General features: G+C 39.1%; 1 protein-coding gene across 3 annotated transcripts in view; it reads right to left on the bottom strand.

Moving 5' to 3' along the window:
- Positions 1-2,512: 2,512 nt before the first annotated feature.
- Positions 2,513-27,296, bottom strand: part of CPQ (carboxypeptidase Q) — a 439,474-nt gene continuing 414,690 nt past the window's right edge. Inside the window, exon 8 of one of the 3 annotated variants that reach the window (XM_040625804.1) lies at positions 2,513-3,041. In XM_040625804.1, coding sequence (XP_040481738.1) covers positions 2,878-3,041 — 164 coding nt within the window. In that variant the 3' untranslated portion in view covers positions 2,513-2,877. Of the gene's footprint in view, positions 3,042-22,671; positions 22,821-27,296 lie in introns of those variants that run through there. The other 2 variants (XM_040625806.1, XM_040625805.1) reach the window with 2 other exon arrangements.

Here is a 27,296-nt window from a genome sequence, read left to right as displayed (position 1 = left end):
ACCCTGAAGTCAAATTGGAAAGCTGCTGCTTGCACGGGAAGTAGGCCACCACTCAAATGATACACCATTTCTTAGCAGATGAACAGTTCCTTTTACAACAATTTATGGAAAATAAGACAATTCTACTAAAAAATTCCTATAGCTATAGTTACTCAATAGCATGTGCTAGGCTCCTTGGCTGTCTGGTAGACCTAAGCAATTAGGATGTGCAGGTTGTCATGAGTTTTTTCTCATATTCCTTCTTCCACCCTCTTATTTTTCCAACTCCCAAGTACTTCTATATTATTGGCGTTACTGATAACCACACTCACCAACACAGTCCCTTGCCTGAAAATATTCACGTTGTCTCCCAACCCGGCCCTTCTATACTCTTCCAGTAAGGCAGCAGTTAAGGGGATCAGTTAGGAAATGGGCCAATTCTGCTACCATTTGGCCCTATACAATTCTACCTTCCCCTGGGAAATAAACGACTCTCTGGGGGAAAGGCAAAGAGATGTAATAAGATCCACTTCCTAGGAGCCATTTCTAGGATATAGGCAATGGGCTCTGATAATTCATAGATGCCATTTATTTTTAATCTCGGTCTTTGGGCAGTTCATGAAATCCCTGAGAATTCCACATTCCCAAAATGGAATCAAGTAGTGAGAAAAGAATGCATCAAAATGTATAAGACATAAAATGAATATGGTTGTGTACATCGGACAGAAATTATTGACCTGATACTCACTTCTGACCAAGCAGAAGTAATAAGGATCAGACTTGTCTTTAGGTATTAAACAATTAAAAATCCAAATAAAATGTATGAAATAAGACAGTGGACATGAGGAAACAAAGGACAATGATACCCAAGAGACAGAAAACAAATGAGGTGAGCCCTGTGCTGGCCCTAGATTACTGCTGTAAGAGTTTCCAGTTGCAGTTCTGAGAAGGGAAACCCAAGCAGAGCCCAGCCCACCATGAGTTGAGGAGAGGGATCTGAATGTTTCCAGAAGGCCCAAGCAGCCTTAATTTTTTTTCTTTTGACTGTGAGTTCATATTTATCATAACTTTATCTATGGGAATTTCTCCAGACCCTCCACTCAGCACTTATTCAATAATGGTAATTTTCCTTCAGTCTTCAAATTTATTTTTAGTTCATCATGGTATTGAGGTCTCAATTTTATTGGAGGTTCTCTAGTATCCTTAATATGGCAGGCTTTGGGATTTGTCTACGGTCCCCTGAACCCTGAAAGGTAGCGAGAATGGAAGTGAAGTTCACCACCTTCTGCAAATTTTCTCACAGAGAAAGCTGGTTTAATGTTCTATGTCTCCCTCTTGGTTCTTGCCCTCACTTAGTTTTTTGTCTAATATTCTTTACCTTTTAACCAGTTAACTCATACATTTAAGAAAGCACTTCTCAGATGGTATCCAGAACGTTTGGTTCTCAGTGTAAGGGTCAAAGTACCAGTTTGCTGCCTTGCCAGAAATGAAAGACCTACTGTGTCTGTCATTCCTTTTCATTACTACCATTAACAAAACTGACACTTTGCGTTCTCCTTCTGGAAATTCAATTACATGTATGTTAGACCCCTTGATAGCCAATTACATGTATATTAGACCACATACATATTAGATCGCAACTCTTGGAAGCTCCATTCTGGTGCTTGTTTGTTTATTTTCCTTCACTATTTCTTCCCTTCGTGTTTTGGTTTGGGCAATTTTTATTGAACTATTTTCAAGTTCATCTATTCTTTCCTCGGCCTCGTTCAGTCTGCTAATACACCCAACAAGGAAATGCTTCATCTCCGATATTATATTTTTTATTTTGGCATTGACATTTGACCCTTTTATAGTTTTCATCTCTCTGTTGAAATCCTCCTTCTTCTGTGCATACATGTAGTCCTAGATCTTTAATGTATCAATCGCAGTCACGCTAGAGTCCCCTCTGATAGTTCTAGCATCTGGGTTATCTTTTAGTCTGGCTCTCATTTGCTTTAACTCTTGACAATGCATTTATTTTTTTCTTGCAGTTTTTCAAATTATTTTTTTAAATTGAGTACTGGACATTGTGTGTGGAAGAATAGTCGGTATTATTCCCAGAATGGATGGGAATCAATGTTTTTGCTCTATTGGGCCCTGTAAGTATTATTTAGCCTCATTGGGTCTCAACTGCATTAACAGCAAAATGGGAATAAGCCCCAACTTCATAGAAATATTATGTGAATATATAAAACATAATCATAGAAATATTGTGTGAAATATATAAAACATAAATGTAAAATATTGTTAACACTTACCTGGTGATAGACCTTAGTACTTATGTTTAATAAGGCAACTAGTTTATACACACTTGATTTTTATCTCCAAATGGTGATATCTTTTTTTTCTGTTAATTAAAAAAATTCATATTTGATTTTAAAAATTCTAGTGAAATGAAAATGTACAAATTAGAAAGCCAAATGCCTCCACACATTCAATTAAGACCATGCTACAATTGTGTATTCCTCAACTCCTTTGAAAAATAACATAAAAATTGGTGTCACTGTATTTGATTTAATGTTTATCAATACACACATAAAAACCAGAGTGCTTCCAAATATTTATCCAGTATTTACTTTCAAAGCAGAATCAATAATTTTTACAGGTGGTATAAAGAAAGGTCCCCACTGTGATCCCTACCATATTTTGACTCCATGTGGGGGTGGGGATCATTTCTTCCTCTAGAAACAGAGAATTTGGAAAGTATCAAGAAAGATAGTAACAGAAAGTATGAGAAAGTACTGTGCTTTGAAAATGGATCAGGTGAGATGAAATTGTTAGTTGCAGAGGGACTTCCTGGAGCTGCAGGCCCAGCATTCCTGGCCAGAAAGGACAAAAGTGCTTGCTTTCTTGTTCTTGCTAAGACCTGGGCAGCATTTCTTCCATGTCTGCAATGACATAAGAGACAACAGCCCAAACAGCGGCAGCCACATTCATCTGCTTTGGGTCCATGACAGTCATGGTGTCTCCATGGGAGTGATGGAAGGAGAAATATTTATAGAGATCATCAAGTAGACTGGCTCCTGGGGAGAAGAGAGGAAGAATTCTTAGTGAAGTATTTCAACAGAGATGGCCAAACAGCTGCTCAGAAACCATCGCTACTCTTCCCCACTTCACTCTTCCTGCTCCTACTATGCAGGTCCCAATGGCAAAGTCGTTACTTTCCCAGGCTCTCCGGCAGCACGAAATGGCCAAGTGAACACCATTCTTACTACTAGGATATGAGTGGCAGGCTGTGGGAGAGTTCTAGGAAAGCCTTTACTTTGCTGACAAGGGTCAGGAAAATGTCCTAGTGCTGCATTAAAAGTAGATAAAAAGTTTGGAGCTGCATGGGCCAAAAAGCCCACACACCCAAAACGGCCGAGTGGAAAGAGAGAAGGAGCCTGGATTTAGAAAACACTGTTAGCCCACTGAACAGGCTCTACGTTGCCTGCTTCTGGACTATCTGCCACGTTAAAGAAAATAAACCTTTATTTGTTTAAGTAACTGATACAAATGTCCTATTTATTTATAAAAAGATAATATCTGCTTTTGTATCTGCAAGAGTACAAATTATGTACCTTCCTGGATACAAGAGAAAACCCACACTCCTTTGCTCAAGTTTTCTTCTCAAATCACTCATCTACTTCCCATGAAATTTCCCAACAACTCTAAGGGCACCAGCAGGCATCTCTGCCCCACTTAAGAGCTTTCTTCTCTCCCTAGTGAAGCTTTTCTCTAGCTTCCACCATGGACCATAGCTCTGGGGAGTCTCTGCTGTCTGTTAGTCATCCTTCAGAACCTCTGGGGCCCAGTTTATGGATTCCAACTGCAGTTCTTTATCGTCTGGCCGTATTAGCTTATGTACATACTGTCTTATTGTGAACTACAGAAGATTGCAGAGAACACAAATGCGTATCACGGATGGGTGACTATATAAAAAGTATGCGTATGCCCACAATCCAACGCAGGAAAAATAATACCGGTACCTTTGAGGCCCATTTTATGAGTTCCCCCACCCCGTGCCGATCCTTTCCTCCCTCCAGAGGTACCCACTTTCCCATTCTGCTTGTGTGTTAATCACTCTTCGATTTAAAAAAATAATGATTTTGCTGTATATTTAGATGGCATTACAAATAACTAACTAAATAAATAAATGTTTAACACTGTCTGCCTTTGAAACATATACACTAGATATATTTCTGTGACTTGCTTCCTCCGCTCAGTGTGTATAGCTATAGTACTTTCATTTCTTATTGTTGTATGTTATTTCATTGCATTTATTTATCCATTTTTGTGATGATGGACATTTAGGTTGTTTCCAGTTTTCTGTTATTATATGTTGCTAGCAGCATTCTCTAGCATCTAAATAAAGGAATGGAATTGCTGGGCTATACAGTAGGTGTGTGTTTAATTTTATCGTGTAATTCCAAAATGTTGCCCTTTCCAACGTGCATTTCCGCTGTCAGTATATGAGTCTTCCTCTTGTTTCACATCCTCTCTAGCACTTGCTCTTGTCAAGCTAATATTTGCTAATCTGGTAGGTATGAAATATTATCTCATTATGATTTTAACTTTAATTTTTAAAATTATTAGTGAGATTGAGCATGTTTTCATATATGTATTTTTTGTCATTTATGTTTCTCTTTTGTGTAATGCTTTTTCATGCCTTTTGCCCATTTTTCAATTGATTTGTCTTTTCTTACTGATTTGTAGGAATTCTTAAAATATTTTAGATACTAAGAATAAGAAGTGTCTTAATTACGACTAGTAGCTTAATTACTACTGTTTTCTATTTCTTGTAATCTGGCAGAGCAAATTCTGTCACCTTCTCTTCCTTCCCCTTCAGGAATGTCTTACTATTCTTAACTGATCTTTCAGATGAAGTTTGGAATCATTTTAAAATTGTACAAAAAATATTTTTAGATTTTGATGGAAATTGTGTTAATCGACAAGTCAGTTTGGGGAAAACTCACATCTTTCTATTAGGATATTGTATTCTTATCCATGAAAATGTTGTATTGATATGTTTCCATTTATTTATTTATTTTTTAAAAAGATTTTATTTATTTATTCGACAGAGATAGAGACAGCCAGCGAGAGAGGGAACACAAGCAGGGGGAGTGGGAGAGGAAGAAGCAGGCTCATAGCAGAGGAGCCTGATGTGGGGCTCGATCCCATAATGCCGGGATCACGCCCTGAGCCGAAGGCAGACGCTTAACCGCTGTGCCACCCAGGCGCCCCATGATATGTTTCCATTTATTGAAGTCTTCTGTAGCATCTTTATTTAGTTTTGTGATACAGCTTGCATACCTTTTTGTTAGTTTTCTTTTCTCCAAGGCTTATACTTTTTGTCGCTAATTGGAAATTATACATTTAAAAAAATTGCATTTTCTGTTTGTGGCTATCCATTTTTAGCATCAAGGATATATCTAATTCATAAAAAGGCAGGTGTTCCTTCTTCTGTACACTCTGGAGCAGTTTGTGTAAGATTAGAATGAATCACTTCCTGGTTTTTTTGTAGAACTCTTCACAAAACCATCTAAGTCTGATACTTTGCTTATGGTAAATATTTTAACTAATGATTCGATTTCTATCCTGGTTATTGGGCTATTGGGATTTTGTATTTCTTCTTGAATTAACTTTGGAAATTATATTTTTTAAGGAATGTGTGAGTTTTGCCCAAATATTCAAAATAATCAAAATCAAAATAATCAGCATGAAGTTATCAGGAATATCCTGTGTTTATCTCTGTTGATGTCTGCATGTATGGGAATGCACTTTTTTTCATTCTCCGTATTAGTTACTAGTGTCTTCTCTCTTTTTTGTTCATCAGTCTTGCCAGCAGTTTGTCAGTTGTATTAGTCTTTTGGAAAAAAAAGAAAAAGACAATTTTTTTAACACACTCTACTATAGAGTGGTTTTTCTTCCATTGATTCCTACTCATATTTATTGTTTCCCTCCTTCTTGCTTTGGCTTTATTTGCTTTTCTTTTTAACGTCTTGAGTTGCATGTTCAGTTTATTGCTTATCAGCTTTCTCTGTCTCCAGCATAAGCAAGAAGACTACAATCTTCCTCCTACTGCTGCTTCAGCTATATCTATATCCCACCAATTCTGAGCAGTATTTTCAAGGTCACTCAATTCTAAATAGTCACCAATTCCTGGTTTGATTTTTTTCTTTGACTCATAAGTTACAATGTGTTTTCTAATTTTTAAAAGTATGGGGGTTTCCTTAGTTATTTTTTCATTATTGATTTCTAATTTAACTTAGAGAATGCAGGCTGTATGATACAGATTCTTTTCATTCTATTGAGATTTTCTCTGTGGCCTATTGTATGATCCATTTTTATAAATGTTCCATGTGTGGAAAAGAATGTGTTTTCTGTGTGTTGTGTATATGTGTGAGATCAAGCTTGTTTCTTCAAATCGTTTAACATCTTACTGATTTATTGTCTATTTGAGCTATCAATTTTGAGAGGGATATGTGAAAATGTCCCTCTGTGATTCTGTATTTTTTTTTCTTGTAGTTCCAGCAATTTCTTTTTTATATATTTCAAACTTACACTATTGGGGCATACAAATTTAGAATTACAGCTTCCTGGAAAATTGAACATCTTTATTAATGTAGTTATTCTCTTCAGTTTTAGTAATGCTTTTTGTCTTGAAGTTAGCTTTTCCTAATATTTAATATAGCCCTACCTTCTTCCTTTACCCTAGTATGTCTTCTCCCATCATTTTACTTGCACTCTACCTCGCTCCTTATGTTTTTAGAGGTTTCACTTATGAAGACTTTAAAGTTGAATTTTAAAAATCTAGTCTAACAGTCTGAATTTTAACTCGACAGTATAATTTCTTTATGAAGACTGTGATTACTATTAAATTGAATTCATTTATGCCATCCTAGTTTTTGCTTTCTATTTGTTAATTTTGTTTTTTAGATTTGGTTTTTTTCCCCTTTTCTTTCTTGCCTTCCTTTGTGTTGACTTACCCCCCCCCATCCTTCCTTTTTTCCCCTCCTACTCTACTAGTTTGGAGGTTAGATACTTTATTTCAATTCCATCAGTGGAAACCTTAGAAATCATAGCTCACATATTTAGCCAAAGTTAATCAATATCTTACATAAGGACACTAAGGCCTCTTTATCTCCAGATGCACTCACTGCTCATTAAAAACCACTGTCCAGGGAAACAGGAATTGGCAGATACCCTCACACAAATGCCAGGCTCCAGAGTTTTCTTACCTCTATAAATTTTTGCTTTACCATTTTTCATCTCTGAGGAATTCCCTTGCTTGGCCTCACTAAGCCATGTATTATAGAAAGACAATTATCGTTTTACCCAAAATTATTTTTTGAGGGGAAGAATGTATCTACAAACTTCTGGTCTAGCATGTTAGCAGAGTTCTCTTCCCATAGTCCTCTACTTCCTGCCCTGTGGATTGGACCCTGTCCTTGTTCCTGACACCTTCATGGCCTCAGGATGCTGTCTACATTTTCTCTATCCCAACCCAAGTTTTTAAAACTTTGTGCCAAGGTCTTCCTCAGTCTATGTCCCCAGACTCCTTGCTCTGAAGTAGAATTTAGATTTCTCTCCATTCATATTTCACACTGAGTTCAGCTATGGTGCTATTAAACACAATGCAAGCCAGTGAGGCTAAAAAAAAAAAGTATAAAAGAAAAACTCAACTCTCACCTCTGACAACTAATGACTCCAATGCCTGCCAGTAAATATCCAAAACCGGGTATATTAAACTGACAATGCCTATCAAACCCTTCACCCATGTGGAGGAGAGTTCTTCCAATTCATGATTTTTCTTTCTAAACTAGTAAAACATGTTTTCTGTTAGCCCAGTGGCTCTGAAAAAGTGGGGTCTGACCATCCTCCCACCTGATAATGTAAAATCGTCAGTGAATGGGCTGGAGCTGAGGTCCACAAATATTCAGAAGGCTCGATCAGTTCAACTGGACAAGTACTTGAGTTCCTACAATATTCTAGGCAGTGGTCTAAGGACTGAGGCAGACATAAAGGTGAAAAAGACACAGCTGCTGCTCTTAAAAGAGACAGCTTTTGACAGAGTGTCCACAAGCAATAATAACACAGAATGTACTGAGTGCCATGAGGAAAGGACAAAGAGAGCAGATGGCTCATGTAGCTGAATGACCTTCTTTGGCCCCTAGGCTAGGTCCCCTTGCTGTGTGCACTCCATACTTCTCTTATAATCTCCACCATCTTTTGTTATAATTGCAGGTTTGACATCGGATTTCCCCACTATGCTGTAAGCTCTCAGAAGGTAAGGCCTCCGTTTTGTTCTCTACTCTGTCATCAGTGTCTGTAACATAGTGCCAAGTAGAAGATGAAGGTGCATTTGTTGAGCTAATGAATGAAACTGGTGAATTTTATGAGTGAACTGGCCCTTGAAGGTGCTGTACCAGTCAGAGTTCTTGTCGGAAACAGATGGGATGCTCCAAATAGGTAACCTGGAGAATCTGGTGAAAGGACTATTTACAAAGAGTGCTCAGGGTTAAACAGAGCAGAAGAGATGCTGAAGCACCTAGGGCTGGCAACAAAGAGCGCCGAGCGCCATTACCACTCCCAGGCTTAGAAGGCAAAGAAAGCAGCTCTGGCTGCAGGAGAGGGTCACCAGAGGAGGCGTGGCTATTTGTAGAAGCCAGGGAATCAGTCAGTTTCCTGCTGGTGCCTCCCATATCCTATGGGGCCTCCCCATTGCCAAACCCAATCATAAGCCAGAGGGAAGGCGTGATTTGTTAATGCAGTCCATAACAGCCTCCAGGGCCACAATATAAGACAGTGAAAGGTGAGGATTGATACAGAGTGGTAAAAGAGAATTTTAACGTAAGTACTTAAGATGCCAACAGACAAGAGATGGGGCGCAAACATTCCAGGTGAAAGAGTACATCAGCATTCCAGTTTGGGTGAAGTGTGTATGGGGGGGTAACTTAGGTTAATTATTGGCAGATAAATTATTGGTAACCAGCTGTGGAAGGTCCTGAATATAAGGCTGAAAATAGATGGAATGTAGTTCATTGTACATTCATTATATGTACAATTGGTTCCCAAGAGCCCTTGGGAGCCATTGGGCAGGAAGGCAGGGAGACTAGAGTTGCACCTTAGGGAGATGCTCCAGAGGAATGTAGAGGTGGAGTTGTGTAAACACCACGGTGGTGAAGAGAAGGCTAGGGAAGAGGTATAGTCTGGGGGGCAAGTGACAAAGACCAGGGCCACATGAGAATATCCTAGTTTCTGAAATTCTCTAGAAAGCATATGAACGAAGATAACCAAAATTCCCAGTGAAAAGGCCAGAGGTCCATTTTAAAACCAGAAGATTCCTTATTCATGATCTCACTGCACACCCAGGAGAGACAAATCTGTGTGTTTACTTTGGTAGGAACAAGAAGCATTTGCACAGAAACCGTGACATTTTAGAACGAGCTGAAACTGGTGAGGAGCATATGCTCTCTGGGATCTAGAGAATGCAAATTCAGGTACAAGTTAAGGACAAAGTCAAGGAGTTCAAAGAGTGAAAGTCACCGAGGGTAGATGGAAGATGAATTAGAATCGTGTACACGAAGAAACAGGAAAGGACATTTCATTGCAGCAGACAGAGTATGGCTCACTTGGGGCTGTTTTCCTCCAATCCAGCGCTTCTTAAAGACACTGCATGATGGCTGACAGGAAAGGCTCCAAATTCCATATTGAAAAAATAGAAGCAAGATATACTTGTGTATGCCCTCTCCAGGCCTCTGAAATTCCCTTTCAGTCTCAGACTGAAAGAACTTGCCCTCCAGATGGGTGGGAATTTGGCCGCCTCCCCTCACAACTGGAACATTACAGAAGGCATTTCCTCAGAGAGCATCGAAGTTCCCACGAACATTTTATAAAACTAAAACAACTCCAGAAAATCCGATATTACCAGTGAGAATGCTGATAACCACAGGCAATAGAAGGTGGGCCTGTTGGCTGCCTTGCAGCTTTGTCTCTGCAATTCCGAGGAGACATTTTATCAGTGACAGCTACTACTCTAAAAGTCCAGCACGGAGCAAGAGCCTGCATTTCAATTTCTAAGAGCACCTGACATGCTCTCATGGGTGGAGGGAATGTTAACTATCCCTGGGGATAAATTGCAGTCTCTTTTGACAGGTATATGAGCTCTGAACAGGGAATCATCAAATGCTTTTTAGAAATAGAAAGCTGGTAGGAAGGAGCCTGCTCTGAAGGCCAACATTCACCCCCTGGAAATAAACCAGAGCATTATTAGGGCAGCTCACTGTTAGGAAATTATTTCTAAAGGAGGTTTGGAATTTAAGGATGTGAAGACATATCCTTGAGATTGCCAGCCAAGAAGTTGGACCTATGGAGGGAGATACAGCTGAGAACACAGGGGTTAGAGTCAGACAGGCCTGGGTTCAAATTCAAACTCTTCTGCTTAATAACTGGGTGACTTTGGGTGACTCATAGAAGGCTTTTTAGCCTTAGTTTTCTCACTCATCAGATGGGGCTATTAAGATCTGACTTTCAAGGTTCTGGTGAAAATTAGTAGGCACTCAATTAATACTTTATTACAGATGTTATAGATCCATAGGGATGACCCAATACATACACAGCAGCTTGATTAATTAAATGCAACTTAGAGGGACCTAAAATTCTAATTTAATAAGCTGAAATTCTGACAACTGTTTTTAAAGATGAAATACCTGGACCACGTCTATTCTATATGACCCCACCTTGAACTGGCTTGGATTATTGTTCCTTCTCCTCCTTCTCATCCCTTTCTCTCCTCTCCTCTCTGAATCTTTTCTATAAACATTCATCTCAGAAAGTATTTTCCAGCTGTGTGACTGGGTGAAGATGGTCCAGTGAATATTGTAAGAAATATCCAACCTGCCCCATCCTGTTCACAGCAGATTCCAATCTTCACAGAGAGATCTCAGTAATGACTGTGCTCTGTGCAGGATATTGGAACAAGACTGAATACCTACTAATTCCTAAAAAGATGGGGGGGCAAATATACAAAGATTCTCACAGCCTCCTCTTTTTGTAGGTTGACTCTCATTCATTTGTCATCAGTGGATTTTCATGTACACAAATTAAGCAATTCATGCAATGAGAAGTTTTTGAAAGACATCTGAAAGCTTTGAAAGTTTAAATTCAAGTCTGTTATTTCAGCACATACATTGGCTGCTGCAACGTTGCATGAAAGATGCACTAACAGGCAAGCAGCTGTGGAAAATCCATTTCTCCTTTATAAACAGATCTTGAACAGTCTGGGGTATGCAATTTAATTGCAATGGAATGTATTACAGACATTCCCCTGGTCATAATTGTGGGGTTAGAGAAGAATGTTATGGTCTTAACTTATTCCCTGCAAGAAAATGGTCCCTCTAGAATCCATAAAAACTGAAAAGACATTTAAACTTTAATTAAAATTATTTCTTTTAGCAACATTATCAATGAAAAACATTATTGCCAAAACAATTAGAAAATCAATTCATGGACTTTGCAGACATTTAATCTTCCTTTTCAAAAAGGGCAGCTTTATCCCTACTGTATTAAATCTCTTTGAAAATCAGAGTGCGAAGCAGTTAATTAATAGTTTCCTAACCCATAGCTCTCCAGAAGAGAAAGCAACTTCTAAGCAGGAAAGGAAAAAAAAAGAACAGGAAAGGAAAGGAAAGGAAAGGAAAGGAAAGGAAAGGAAAGGAAAGGAAAGGAAAAGAAAAGAAAAGAAAAGAAAAGAAAGGAAAAGAAAAGAAAAGAAAAGAAAAGAAAAGAAAAGAAAAGAAAAGAAAAGAAAGGAAAGGAAAACACATCCCCAGTCAAAACTCCATAAAAAGTATTATAATTTTAGTTTCTAAACTCTTAATTTACCCAAGAATTGCCGAGTCTGTGCTGAAAAGGTTCAGGGCATAAGCCTGCACCTTCTATCTCTTTGTAAAGCTTGGATTGGCTGCTGGCATAACTTTGACCACATAGCTTAAGTCAACACCACCAGACCTGGTGAGCCTCCAGTTCCCATGTACCTGAACTCTATGATAATGATTCATCTTTCTATAACGTTGAAGACCTATATAGCAACCTCAAGACTAATTAATCCCTGCTGCACAAAGCTGGTACTACAGACTCTCCCACAGCAGGAATAACAAGGACACTATTTGTTGAGTGCTTCTTGTGTGCTTAGGGCTTTATGGAGATTATTTCATGTAACCCCGTGAGGGGCTGATCAACACGTGTCATTAACAGATGGAAAATAGATTTAAGGAACTTGTCTAAAGTCATACAATAGTAAGTGGTAGAGATAGGATTCAAATCCAGGTGTCTCTGATCTAAAAACCGTGCTCCTAACCAGTGTTCTGTACCTTCTCTCACTGTCGTATCCCAGGAATCTGTAACTACTTACTCCACAGTGGGAAACAATTTGCACAATTTATCCCGTTCATTGCTCTGGTCCCCCATACCAATTTCTGCCTCATGACATGGAGACAGAAATTCAAATAGGAGGTGTCCTGGACCATGAAAAAGTGAAGACTTAAATTATGTTCATACAGTGGGGAGCCTGGGACTACCTATCAGAAGATGAACAGCAGAGCACATCTGTCACCAAGTCCTCTGCTCTGTCTGGGCCACACTCTCAAGGGCCTGCCAGTCCTCCTGAGAGTTCCTGGGCCATTGTATCTAGAATTCCTCCCCTCTGATCCCTCATTCTCCTCCTTTTCACTGTCTAAAAGTACAGTATTCTTGGGGTGCCTGCGTAGCGCAGTCATTAAGCGTCTGCCTTCGGCTCGGGGCGTGATCCCGGCGTTATGGGATCGAGCCCCACATCAGGCTCCTCCGCTGGGAGCCTGCTTCTTCCTCTCCCACTCCCCCTGCTTGTGTTCCCTCTTTCGCTGGCTGTAGCTGTCTCTGTCAAATAAATAAATAAAATCTTTAAAAGTACAGTATTCTTGTAACAGTTTCATTATTTGCTGCCTGTCTTTCCCGTTAGAATATAAGCTCCACAACGGCAAGAACTTTGTCTTTTTGTCCCAATTCCCAATGCCCGGCGTGGAATAGAAGCTCAATAAATATTTGTTGACTCACTAAATTGATAGATGAAAGAATTATTAAATATCAAATTGGACAAAAGTAGAGAAGAATATTGATTGGTTTCATCCTCTCTCTCTCTCTCTCTAGCAACTTCTGGTAAGTAAAGCCTGCTTTCTGGGGATTCTACTCTCAGCTCTTGCCAAGTAGGTTCTCATTACTAAAAACATGTGATATTTCATATACAAGCTGAGATCCAAACGCTCTGTTCCGGGTTACACATATGTTCTCATACTTTTCACCACTGTTAGAGAAATCGACCACGACTTAGAAATAGGCCAGAAAGGTGGGCGGCACATCTTTTCCATGTCATTCAGGAGCAAAGTCCACCTAAAGATTTTCTAGGAGAATGGATGTAGTTTGACTCACTGCTTACTATTGATTGGGGTTGCAGACTTAGTGAATTTATATTTTAACTCATAGATTTTTGTCTAGTAGAGATGAAAATGATCTCTGTCCTGAAGAACAGATAATCCTAAAGGTTACAATTTATTGGCCTCTAAGACATTAACCAGTTTTTTTAATCTAATCTAGCAATCTTATCCTAATATTTCTTTATTAAATTGCATAGTTTCTTAAATGCTCTATCAATTGGTATTAATACCTACTGGCTTCCTTATTAATTAATTGAATGAAATTCTTTGATATGTGTTTATTTTATATTTGCATGAACATCATGATTTTACCTTTTAGAAAATTATAACTATTAATATAACTATTCATTATAACTATTAACCACCATACAAACCATAAAAGAACAATCGTATTCTCCCTTCTCAAAAGTTAAGTTTCCCACAAAGTCATCATCTATAATTTTACCAATGAGCACCCTAATAAGCAAAAGCACCGAGCAAGCACTGATAGATATAAACATATATCTGTGTTTCTGTTTAATATTGGGCTTGTCCTTGACATCTCCCGACCCCTTAATATCCTTATTTCTCTCTTGAACTGCCTTCCACCTTCCACACGAGGGTCATGATTGTACCTTTCAGAAAATTATAATTTAATACCATCTACCCACAAACCTTAAATGAACAATCACATTCGTATGTGATAAGGTCCTTATCTTTGAGTTTACGATTTATGCGTGTGCGTGTGTATTTCTAGCTTCGTATAGAGCTGTAAAGAAACACCCATACCACCTGTCTTTCTCTCTGTTTTTGTAACACAAAATAACATCGGTACTACTTTGGGAGGGGTAATTTTGAATCTTCCTCATTTTTATATATTGGTTCCAATTTATTTTTCTCCCTTTGCCCACACAGAACTTATTATCCATTCTTCTTTCATGGCCCCATGTCAATAAGATTCCCACCTATCGGCGCCAACGTGATTCCTTGTAAATGCTTTTCTGCAGTTTCTCTCCACACTTGGGGAATGACGCTCACTAAGAAAACATCAGTAAAAATGGTTTCTGACAGAGAACACTGTCAGAACATTCAATGTATGTGGGTCTTGGACTTGGAAAGACTCTAAAGATTGTTTCTAGTATGGTATTTACAATGAAAGCCTTAAAATTATCCTGGGTTTTCCTATAATCATGCTCAAATGAACAAATTTTGATTTCTGGCTACAGATGCAAAAAAGTTACAAAGCTACTGTGCAGCAGAAGGCAGGTGTTAAGATACAAACCTTTGTCTGCTTGCCATCTCCCATTCTGTTGGCCAGCAGAGACAAGGGAATGAGACGGATTGGAAGTATTACGTGGACATGCTGTTCTAGACTTATTTTCCATACTGAATATTGATAATTCTGGAAGGCTGGTTGGCAGGAGTACTGCAGAAATGCCTGGGTGACATGGGAGAGCTGGAGCCCCAATTTTGTCACCCACTATTAAATGATTATGGTATTGAAGGCCAACTGGTTGATAGGAAGATGTACGTTCATGAAAGCGGTCACAAGGGAGACTTTATCAACCTCTGACCAGTGATTCTCACTTCCACATGGCCAGGCTAATGGATTTATAAAATCCAAGCACTTAAACACATAGCTTATAGGGAAAAAGAAATCATGACTTTTGTAAGAGGAAGCTTTGGCTTCTTTATGCTCATTAAAAAGGTTAAAAAAAGAGGTTGTAAGCAAAGACAGAGGAGGTACTTTACCTATTCAAAGAACCTTTGATTAAACTATGCTATAACCAAAAAGGTTGGCTTGCTGTGGAATTGAATGTTTTGCTGTGCATAGAGAATGAACTGGCTATGAGACAAAGAAAAGAAGCAACAGGTGTTTCTTAGCAAGAAAGTCCACCTGAGGGCTGGTATCATTATTTGGAATTGGAATCAGTCTTGAAAACCTGCAAATGCCTTTCCATTTACACTGTGGATCTCCATTATCCCCCCAATAAGTAGGACAGGCTAAAATTGTACCTTTTAAGGTAGCAAATATAAATTCACAGCTGATTAAGCCATACTAGGTTTCAAAGAAATGAGGCTATTTGAGAGGGTACACTTAATAATTTTAGGTCATGTCAAGGTGGGCAGCCAAGGCCTCCACAAAATTCCTCCGGGGGCCATTGTCAGAAGCGGAATTATGGGCTGGATGGACCAAGAGTCTGCCCTGAGATGGGCTTTTTTTCATTTCTAGATACCGTAGTGTCAAGGTCACAAGAAGCTACACCATGGAAAACAGGAAATACATATATAAAATTAAGTGTTACTACTAAAAACAATCCCACCTGAAAAGAGGCTATATAAAATAAAATTTAAGTACTAATGAAAACATGTATCCTGTCCAGAAACCAGGGGGATGGTGTTATGTGAATCAATTTAGAGGTAGCTTAGGCCAATGAAGAAAATTGATCTGGGAGTGAGAGTCTCTTGATTTCTTTCTATTCTCCGTATTCATTTATGTTTCAGACAGCATAAATTTATCCAAAATAAGTGTGGCCATGATTTTGTACAAGACAGCAGGTTCAACAAAAAGAGGACAAACTACTTGGCTAATGCTGCAAAGTATTAGTGAGGTTTTCTCCACCTCACCTTCCAAGGAGAAAACAAGAATAGACACATAGTGAATGATTCTTGCCTCAAGCCATCATCCTTGAAAATGGAGCAAAATTAGACATTGACAGTTGTGAAAATTTTGGTAAATATTGGCTCAGTTATTGATCTTTCATTTTATTTATGCAAATAAGCTTTTTACATATTGGCTTTCATTTTATTTATGCAAATAAGCTTTTTCTTTCTTGGTCACCCAAGAGGTTCCCATTTGGCAGTTAAATGCAGCTCCTTTAGTTGACTATCTGCTAAAAGGATGAAAATTTTTTTTACACAAAACCTTCTAAAATATAACTTTCTACAAATTATTTTCAGTGAAGGAAAAAATAAGCTAAACACGAAAAGCTTTGTGAATTCCAAAACAAAAGAAGCAAATGTTTAAGATGGAGCCTGGAAATGAATATGCTTTTAACGCAAACACATTTCACTTAAGGTAAAACATCAGTTCGAGGACTATCCATTAAATGCCAACACTCATGAAAAGATCCTGGCCCATGGCAATCTGCTTATAGGGAATCTACAAGGCTGAGGTGCAAATTTAACATTTAAATGTAGCTAAATTTCCAATGCTTTTATGGTTGACCCTCATTAATGTAATTTTTAGGAAATTCTTATAATGAAGAAATAGTGATTATTCTCAATAGCCACCCAAAATATAATTATAGTACATTTGATTAAATGCTTCTGTGGTGAGATAAACCGCAATTTACACATTTCTGTGTGTTCCTTAAAAAAAAAAGAAAAAGTCCAAGGACGACAAAGGACACTAATGCTACTTTGTGGGGTAACATGTCATTAGCTCTTTCATCATTTATGCTCAAACTCCAGAATTATTGGATAAGGTAAATGGTGCTTGAGATTTGCTGCTACAGACCCTGAAATAGTTTCCAGCACAAAACTTATAAATAACACCAGGAGTCCTGCTGTTTCATCTCCTGAGTCATTTTTCTTAAAGCCTTTTGAATTCTTTTTTTTTTTTTTTTAAGATTTTACTTATTTATTTGACAGAGAGAGACAGCCAGTGAGAGAGGGAACACAAGCAGGGGGAGTGGGAGAGGAAGAAGCAGGCTTCCAGCAGAGGAGCCTGATGTGGGGCTCGATCCCAGAACGCCGGGATCACGCCTGAGCCGAAGGCAGACGCTTAACGACTGAGCCACCCAGGCTCCCCAGCCTGTAGAATTCTTGACAAAGGTGAAAAGTATACTGTCCTTTACTAAGGTAAGAAAACCTCATTATGAAGGATATGGAACATGAAGCATGGATTTCTTCTTGTTTAATTTCATACAGAATAGAAACAATTGTCCAGTTATTATAAATAGGTTAAATGACTACTTAGGATCATGGTGACATTTACAACGTACTAAGCTTGCACTCATTGCTGCATAGTAAGGCAGCCACTAGGGATTCTGCCAAACATGACTTGGATATAAGACTATTGAAAAGAAGATCATAATCACTCATCTGATATCTATGGAACTCCTACTAAGTACCAAGTACCTTGCTAAGCTCTGGACAGACAACAGCGGGCATAACTAAAATGTGTCTGCTCTCACGGAATGTCATGAAACTTTCAATCTAGTAGAGCACATCCGTAGAAATAAGTTGACTAAGGCTACATCCAAAATTGCGTGGGATTCCGCAGATGAAGCTCAAAAAGGAAAAAGCCTCGCTCTCCCCAAGTTACTGACTTTAATGCAGTAAAGATTGTTTATGAGCATGCTGGAGGGTGGCATAGGCTCTCTCACGACGGGCATGGTGCAGAGACCGGGAAATAGCACTCCTAATTATCGTCTCTGGGATATTAGTTCTGTACAATGACATATCATTTAATGATGAAAAAGGTAACAAAATCGTGACCATAATCGTAGCCAGGATTTACTAAGTACTTTCTATGTTCCATGGCCTTAACTAAACATTTGACATTCATTATCTTATCAAATCATCATAATGATTCTCTAATTATTATTATCCTCATTTTACAGATGAATAAACTTCGGCTTAAAGGTTATGATGATGATTAGAAGCAAAGAGTCTGGTGAGAGGATCTGTAGACTTTTTTTGCCTTGTGCTGAATTCATCCCTTCATCGAAAGATGAAGACCACAGGACGAGGAGTCTCGGCCTCACAGAGCGGTGGGAAAGGGCAAGCCTAATAATCTGCCATCCCCCGACGACCCATGCCCACACAACCGCCCATCTTTTCTTTCCAGGTAACTTCTCACATGAACCTGTGTTTTTTGAAATTCCTTCTATTAAGTTCCATAATAGAATGTCTGACTTAACATATCACCAAAATTATATCCTTCCCTTTCTTCTAATTCAACCTTACATGCTTGGTAACAAATATCTGATCCCATTCTGCTTGTTTAGGGCAAAACTCACTCTGCCTGTGGTCAATGGATTCAGAGTGGCTACTGTCCCTCTTGACTTTTATTAGGATTACCGCTGTCTGGGGAGAAATGCCTTGTCTCCTTGAAAGCTTTCTTTTTAGGGAGAAATCTTTTCCAGTCTGTCAAATGCACCACATACCCAACAAGTTTGCTCCACTTTGGCTCATCAGAATTAAAAATTTTCCCAGCCCTGTGGGCTCTAGGAATTGTTCAGCCTTGAGCTCCCTGATAGCTGTTCTTTGCTGTGTCTTGTAGAATTTTAACCCTATACATGCTCAGCTCAATGAGCAATAAAGACTCAAAGAGAACCTCAATGAGGATTTCTGGATCTCTTTTTCTGTTTAGCTACCTCTCCTTTGGTCCTCTGTCCTATAAACATAGGAGCCTCAGACTCCCTGAACTCTAATCTCTGTCTTTGCAGGTTAGCAAGGCTACTGTGTAATGCTTGGGTTTCCCCTCCCTGGCCCATGGCTGGAAATGTGTCTCCAGGCAGAAAACTGGGGCAATCATAGGAGTCATCTTTTGTTTTCTTTACCTTAGGGATCATGGACCTCACTTTCCTATTGTCCAATGTATGAAATTAGCTCTTTGATGTATTTTGCAGTTTCTTAGTTTGTTTGTTTTAAATATTTTATTTATTTATTTGTCAGAGAGAGAGTGCACAAGCAGGGGGAGAGGCAGGCAGAGGGAGAAGCAGGCTCCTTGCTGAGCAAGGAACCCAATATGGGGCTCGATCCCAGGATCGTGGGATCATGACCTGGGCCGAAGACAGACGCTTAACTCTCTGAGCCACCCAGGCATCCCTTGTTTGTTTTTTTATTTTTTTTTTATTTTTTATTTTTTTTTTTTAAGATTTTATTTATTTATTCGACAGAGATAGAGACAGCCAGCGAGAGAGGGATCACAAGCAGGGGGAGTGGGAGAGGAAGAAGCAGGCTCATAGCGGAGGAGCCTGATGTGGGGCTCGATCCCAGAACGCTGGGATCACGCCCTGAGCCGAAGGCAGACGCTTAACCGCTGTGCCACCCAGGCGCCCCCCCTTGTTTGTTTTTTTAAAAGCAGAGGACAAATCTAATACCAGTTCTCACTTATGGGCCAAAGCAGATACTCTTATTAGCTTCTTTTCAAAAATTAAAAAGAAGTTTTTGTTTTTTTTTTAAATTGAGGTGTAATTGACATACTTACTAGTTTCTTGAAAGTAGAAAATGTATCATAAAGTGCTCTTGCTCCTACGTTTCAGCACCTGACAGTTGCTTTACTCATCAATATAGCAGAGTGGCTAATAGCACAAATTATTGAGCCCAATTCACGGAGTTTGAATTCTGACGTGGCTTGTATCGGCGTGTGGTATGAGGAAGGATATTTTACCTCTCTGTGCCTTGATTTTCCCATCTATAATATAGGAATAATCATAATTATAACTGCCTTTCAGGTTTGTTTGAGCTTCAATGGGCTAGTGAGGTAGAATGCTGCTTGGCATATAATAACGCTCAGTATGGTAGTTATTATTAATATTACTATGACTCATCACCAAAAGGCCAGTTAGCTTATTCCTGTATGACTGATCCTTCCTTTTTTGAAATTTCATGCAGATAATCAGAGTGAGTTAGTCAATAAAATCATATACTATTGTTTCATTGTTATAAGAGAGAATCATGCACCCCATTCCTCCCAGCCAATCATGAGTAAGTAACATTAAGTTTCTAGGCTGAGAACAAAAGACATTGACAAAAGCTACATTTTAGGATGCAAGGGGATTAAAGTGCACCCTGCTTTTCATCTTTCCATCCAGATTAGCAATGAAAAAGCATATGCGTACTGCATTTCTACCAATCAGATTTTATTGGAACTGCACTAGTGGTTTTGCTAGATCAGTGAAAGAACATGGCAGTGAATCAGCTTGTAAAGTGAAGACTCCTTTCATAGAGCAAAGAATTGCCTACTAATTTATCTATGCCATAAATCTGGAGTTTTGTACGTAGGGTCTGTAACGGGCTGCACCTGGGCTAGGGTCACTTTTAAAGATCAGGCTTGGCCTCCTTAGCTGCTTTCAGACACATTAAGAGTTGCTCCTTTAGGGAGATTCTCCCTGGAGCTTTGATGGAGTTCTTAGGAAAGAGGAGGTCCCAATATTTGCACTTGCTAGGCAAAGATTTGAGAATCACTTGTGCGTGTGCTTAACCAGCCTGGATATCAGTCATGCGTCCAAGAATCAAATACAAATTAAAGTTTTAACATAAACAAATATCTTTGGTATTTGCTCTGCAAACCAGCCCATGTGCTTCCACCACCACTGTTCTTCTGTCTGGGGAATAGTCCTTTCTTATATGCCTGAAGCCCACCCCCTCCCCACTCTGGATTAAAATGGCCAGCTGTCAGGTGACCTCAGCAGAGATGTTGGCATCATCTGAAGTTCATGTCTTGTAAATATTTAATGATAGTCTTCAGAGGATAAAGGGATAAAGAAGCAATTAAAACTCACACTCCTGACTGGATACTGTGATTAAATTCAATTCTGGCGCATTATTTTAGTTTGATGTAGTTCCATGGTGCAGGGGTCTGTATGCTCTCACTGATCTAAGTAATCCCCCACTGAGGTACACGAGAGATCTCATATCAAACAATAACAACACATCAGTCATCATTTCTGAATCATCCACCTTATGAATAATACTTTGAATAATCTTGCTTTTAGAAAAGATCAATGCTTTTGTTTTCTTACCTATCTTAACAGCATTTCTGGGAGGACAGAAGGGGTTGGACTTGTACTCCCCTGCTTTTAGAAATATGAGAGTCAGAGAACCAGACAGAGGGAATCATTTGCTTGAGATCATATAGTGACACAGAACGTAAGAGGAGCCTTGGACATTGGAGCACCAACCTGCACCCTTTCTGCGAGATCAGGGTTAGTGGAGCATTTTTGCAAGGGGCTAGAGACTACATATTGTAAAGTTGGCAGGTCATACAGTCTCTGTTGCAATGTAACTATTCAGCTCTGCTGTTGTAGCATGAAAGCAATCACTGGCAGGTTATGAATGTAATTGGATGAGAATGACTGGTTATGAGGACTCTATGTATATATACGTGTATGGGTGTGAGTGCTTTACAAAAATAGGTGGTGGGCCAGATTTGGCCTACAGGCCATAGTTTACTACCCTCATGCTAAAGTGTGACCCATGCTAAATGCTGCCTTAAGCTGTAGGGGCCACTGTGTAGGACAGCAGAATGTGACATTTGTGCATGCTTCCTACATTACCATGATCTTCATAAGAACCATGCTCTGTAGGCTATATGTGGCTTTCCATTTTGTGTAGGAGGAAACCGAGAGTCTAACTCACTTGTCCAAGGCCACGTGGTCGTAAATGAAGCACGAAGATTATAGCACGAGTCTCCTGACTTCTAATATTTCTCTTCTGCCAGCTGTCCCATGGGAAACTCTTACCAATGCTTGGCGTTTCCTGATGAGGACATTCTAGGACCTGGGGAACTGAATGGCTTGTCTGGGGCCAGTGGTCTGTTAGTAACTGTGCCGGGAGTAGACATACCACTTGCTGGCCTTTAGGCTAGTCTTCATGTGTAAACGTTTACATTATTGTGAACGTTATTGTGAACATTATCCAGGGGAAAAAAGTTGTAACTAGATAGAATGATGATATGTCCATTTCATGTGTATTTTATTCTTTAAATTCCCCGAAATGCTACTATTTCATAAATAATCTCTCTGATGTACCAAGTAGTATACAGGTGCTGACTAATAATTTTTGATTCACTTTATGTTTTTGGCTAATTTTTAAATCCCAACCCGGATTATAAAAGTCTTATTGGCACATTGCAGTATCTTTTGTTTAATTTTATCTTTAATGCAGTCTGATGGTTACATCTTCAATCGTGGTACTTAATTATTTACTCCAATCTAAAAAAATACCTGAAAGAGAAGGAAAATAAACTGATAAAGAGGACTCCTTCATTTTAATTAGCACTTTAAAATGAGTGGGTAGGAATCACTGTGATTTCTAGGGTCTCTGCTAGCTGTATCAGCACATGGTAGACGGTAAGGTGACCAACCATTCTGGTTTCCTGGGACTAGGGGCTTCCTGAAATGCAGAACCTTCAGTGCTAAAACCAGAAATGTCCCGGGAAAACCAGGATACACTGGTCACCCTGACTGCTGAATAATCTGTTTGAACGAAGTGACCACTGACTTTAACTCTGCATACCTGGAGATAATGATCTTCCTCTAGAATGAGGACTGGCGACAAGAATAGGAGGGTTGGCCAGCTTCTCAGAAACACTTGAGCATGGTAGGGCCTCATGGTTTTGTAGAGATCCAAACCTAACTATAGTAAAATATAGCAGGATATATATGAAAAAGCAGCCTATTGACAAATATAAATTAGTCTGTATTATTATTGCTTCTCATTAGTGAAAATCACATAAGCTATGACTTAACCTAAGAAACATGTAAGCAAAGAGGGCCTTTAGCTCCAACCATAACAGAAGGCATCTGCTCAACACAGAAAACTATCCACAAGCTACTGGTGATCATCAGTTTCTAGACTCAACAGGGCACCAGTCGCCAGCACGGGATTGACAGCAAGGCCGGGAGGTAGTGCCAAGTTTCCAGACTCTGGATCTGGACCGTCAGCCAAATGACACCTTCCCAAGATTTCTCAGGCCTCCTGCCATTTCTACCTTTCTCTGACAGCTCTGGTTTTGCAGATTTGGGCTGGCTGAGAAGACCTGCTCTGGATTTCCCAGCTTTGGGGGAAGGAGTTTCTGGTGGTCCCATTAGAATCCAAGTCCCTCAAAGGTTTCTTTGTTCCTGTAGAATTAACATTCCAGCCGAGGGGCTTCCCTTACATCACAGGTAGGAACCATTCTCCCTGCCCTGCAGAATGTTAAAAAGTAAATACTAGAAGGATTCACACAGTCCAGCAATGGAACAGTTGCTAACATACTAGCCAGGGTTAAAAACCACAAATGACTAAAAACTTTGGAAAAAGCAACATGAAGGGTTTTCAGACTTTTCCTACAGGAACACTCACAACTGAAAGCCTTCTTCTAATTTTCAGTTACATCTGGCGACTGTTTATTTAAGACCTTGGTTAGAAAATTCAGTTTAAATATGCATCAGTGAATTCTGTTGCCATTAAAGGCTGGCCAAACTCAGTAATGAGTCTTGGCTGGCTCTTATTTTAGAGTCTGAATTAGCATATGCAGCGGACAGTTCCCTGTCAGATCGTCCAAAGGAATTCAAACACCTAACTTCCTTAGGGATAGATCTACCCCTCTTCACGTACCCCCAGGCCACCACCAATCTGCAGTTCTTGAGACACAGATGTCCCTGACCCTTTTTCTCCATAATTCTTACTCTGGCCTTCACTTTTCTATTTCCTTGGTTGAGTCCATTACTCAAGCACATATCCTTGCCTTTCCTATCTCTCTTCTTCCCTTCTGCTTCTTCCTTGACCCTCTCCCTTTCCAGTTTATCCTCTGTCAACCTCACCCACTTTTCTTTGTTATTTTATTCTCCTTTTAACTGTCCTTGTCTTTATTACCTAATTTCTCTTCCTCTTTTGCAACTTGTTCCCTGTTTTCCACTCGGAATTTCTTTAAGCATTTTAAAAAACCAATTATCACCATGTTGCTTCATTTTTAATAAACTTGATTTTTAAAGTGGCAACTCCGTTTTCTTAGTGTGCTATGGCAGAGAGGTAAAGACATGAATTGATTAGAGCTGGCTGAGATGGGGAACAGAAAGCCAGTCTGCAGCTCTGTGCCAGAATGAATATGGAGCAGGTGGCGAGGTGTATGAACACATACCTAGATCCAGTCTAGCACACACTGTGCTCGCCACATATATACAGCCTGTTTGTGCCCAGAGAAAAATCAATTTCTCCTCACTGAATGTCAAATGAAGGCTGGTGAAGTCAGGTTCTGGTCAACTATTTTTCAAAAACATTTTTATTGAGGTATTATTGATATTTAACATTATATTGGTTTCAGGCTTATGACGTAATGATTTGATATTTATATACATTGCCAATTGATCGCTGTAATAAGTCTAGTTACCATCTGTCACCATATAAAGTTAACGTTTAGGATTTACTCTCCTGGCAACTTTCAAGTATGCTCTATAGTATTATTGACTATAGTTACAGGGCTCTACGTTACATCCCCGTGACTTATTTATTTCATACCTGGAAGTTTGTACCTCTCGATCCCCTTTACCCATTTTACCCACTCCCCAAACCTCCTTCCCACTGGCAACCACCATTCTGTTCTCTGTATCTACGGGTCTGGTTTTGTGTTGTCTTGTTTTGTTTGTTTGTTTTGTTTTTTAGATTCCACATATAAGTGAAATCATATGGTATTTGACTTTCTCTGTCTGACTTATTTTGCTTAGCATAATTCCCTCAAGGTTCATCCATGTTGTCACAAGTGGTAAGATTTCATTCTTTTTCATGGCTGAGTAGTATTCAGTCTATCTATCTCTATCTATCTACATTTATATCTATATATATCTATATATTTATATCTATACATATATTTCTATCTATATATTATTTCTCTATATCTCTATCTATATCTCACATCCTCATCCATTCATCTGTCAACGGACACTTAGGTTGTTTTCATATCTTGGCTATTGCAAATAATGCTGCAATGAACATAGGGGTACGTGTATCTTTTCAAATTAGTGTTTTCATCTTCTTTGGATAAATACCCAGAAGTCGAATTATTAAATTACATGGTAGTTCTATTTTTATTTTATTTTATTTTATTTTATTTTATTTTTTTTAATGATTTTTTATTATATTATGTTAGTCACCATACAGTACATCCCCCGTTTCCGATGTAAGGCTCGATGATTCATTAGTTGTGTATAACACCCAGGGTAGTTCTATTTTTAAATTTTTGAGGAAGCAGTATACTGTTTTCCATAACGTCTGCACCAATATGCAGTCTCAAAAACAGTGTGTGAGCACCCCCTTTTTTCCATATCCTCACCAACACTTGTTATTTCTGATAATAGCCATTCGAACAGGTAGTGGGGTGATACCTCATGGTTCTGATTTGCATTTCCCTGATGGTTAGTGTTGTGGAGCATCTTTTCATGTGCCCGTCGGCCATCTATTTGTATGTCTTCTTTGTTTTGTTTTTGTTTCTTAACGATTTTATTTATTTATTTGAGAGAGAGAGAGCGCGCACAAGCACAAGCAGGAGGGAGAGGCAGAGGGAGAGGGAGAAGCAGGCTCCCCACTGAGCAGGGAGCCCAACGTAGGACTCATTCCCAGGATCCTGGGATCATGACCTGAGCTAAAGGCAGATTCTTAACTGACTGAGCCACCCAGGCACTGTACCTCTCTTGGAAAAGTGTCTATTCAGATCCTCTTCCCACTTCTTATGTCAGATTGTTTGGGGGGTTTTTTGATACTGAGTTTTATGAGTTCTTCATAGAAAATTATATAAACCCTTATTAACCTCTTATGATTTCCAAATATTTTCTCCTATTCAAGGGTGTCTTTTCATTTTGTTGATGGTTTCCTTCACTGTGCAGAAGCTTTTTAGTTCGATGTAGTCCCACTTATTTATTTTTGCTTTTGTTGCCTTTGCTTTTGGAGTCAGATCAAAAATTTATCACCAACACCAATACTAAATAGCTCACTGTCTATGTTTTCTTACAGGAGTTTTATGATTTCAGGTCTTACATTCAAGTCTTTAATCTATTTTGAGTTAATTTCTGCAATGATATAAGACAGTAGTCTAATTTCATTCATTTGCATGTGACTGGGCAGTTTTCTCAACACTGTTTATTGGAGACCATCTTTTCCCTGCTGTATATTCATATCTCCTTTGTCATAAATTAATTGGCCATATATACATGGATTTATCTTTGGGTTCTCTATTCTGTGCCACTGATCTATGTGTCTGTTTTTATGCCAAATCATACTGTTTTGATTACTATAGCTTGGTAATATAGTTTGAAATCAGGGAGCGTATGCTTCCAGATTTGTTCTTTCTCAGTATCTGATAAACTGTTTAAAGAGGACAAATTCAAAAATGGCACAGAGCTTTGTGAAATTTCTATGAAGTCCAGTTTCAGAAACATGAGTAATTAAGTCAGCTGAGGACAGTCCTACAGGGACTGTCTATGCATTGCCTGAAATACTCTGGAATATTCTCTAGATACCCAGACATTCTGCTAACATAAAATCTGAAAAACATAGGCCCACTAGCTAAAACAAAATTGCTTCAGGTTGATAGACCTTCAATAGCTTCCCTGAGTTTTCAGGAGGCTCAGACTCACACCTGCTAACATAGCTTTTGATTGCAAAACACAACAGTTGGGCAGTACAGGTAACAATAATTATCTCAGTAATTAGATTCTGTCATGCACTGTATGCTCAGGGCCCTGGGCTTTTGTGGAAATAGAAGAGGCACCTAGAGTATCTTTAGAGCACTTGGTCTCTTCCAGTGAGCAGGTTGATAATAAGCTCTTCCTGAAACAATGAGAAGGCAAATTGCTTCTCCTTTCATACCTCCTTCCTCCCCTCTCTGGCTCAGTAAATTTCAGTTGTGTTGCAGAATGGAAAAGAAGGGAGAGAGCTACAAATGAGGAGGGAGGATGGAAACTGTCCAGGAAGAAATCCAATTTCTGTCTTGTGCTCTGTGCATTTCAAAATGGAAATGCTACACTTATTAAAGTGCCCATTAAGCAAACAATGCAGGAAAACATGATAGGGTTTAGGAGGCTGGGAAGGAGGAGAAGAGGCAGGTCCGAGAGAGGGCATTGTTTTTAAAGGAGACTG

Source organism: Ursus maritimus, unplaced genomic scaffold, assembly GCF_017311325.1.
Source record: "Ursus maritimus isolate PB19 unplaced genomic scaffold, ASM1731132v1 scaffold_9, whole genome shotgun sequence".
In the NCBI taxonomy this organism is placed as follows: Eukaryota; Metazoa; Chordata; class Mammalia; order Carnivora; family Ursidae; genus Ursus; species Ursus maritimus.
This window is presented reverse-complemented; position numbering and strand designations above follow the sequence as displayed.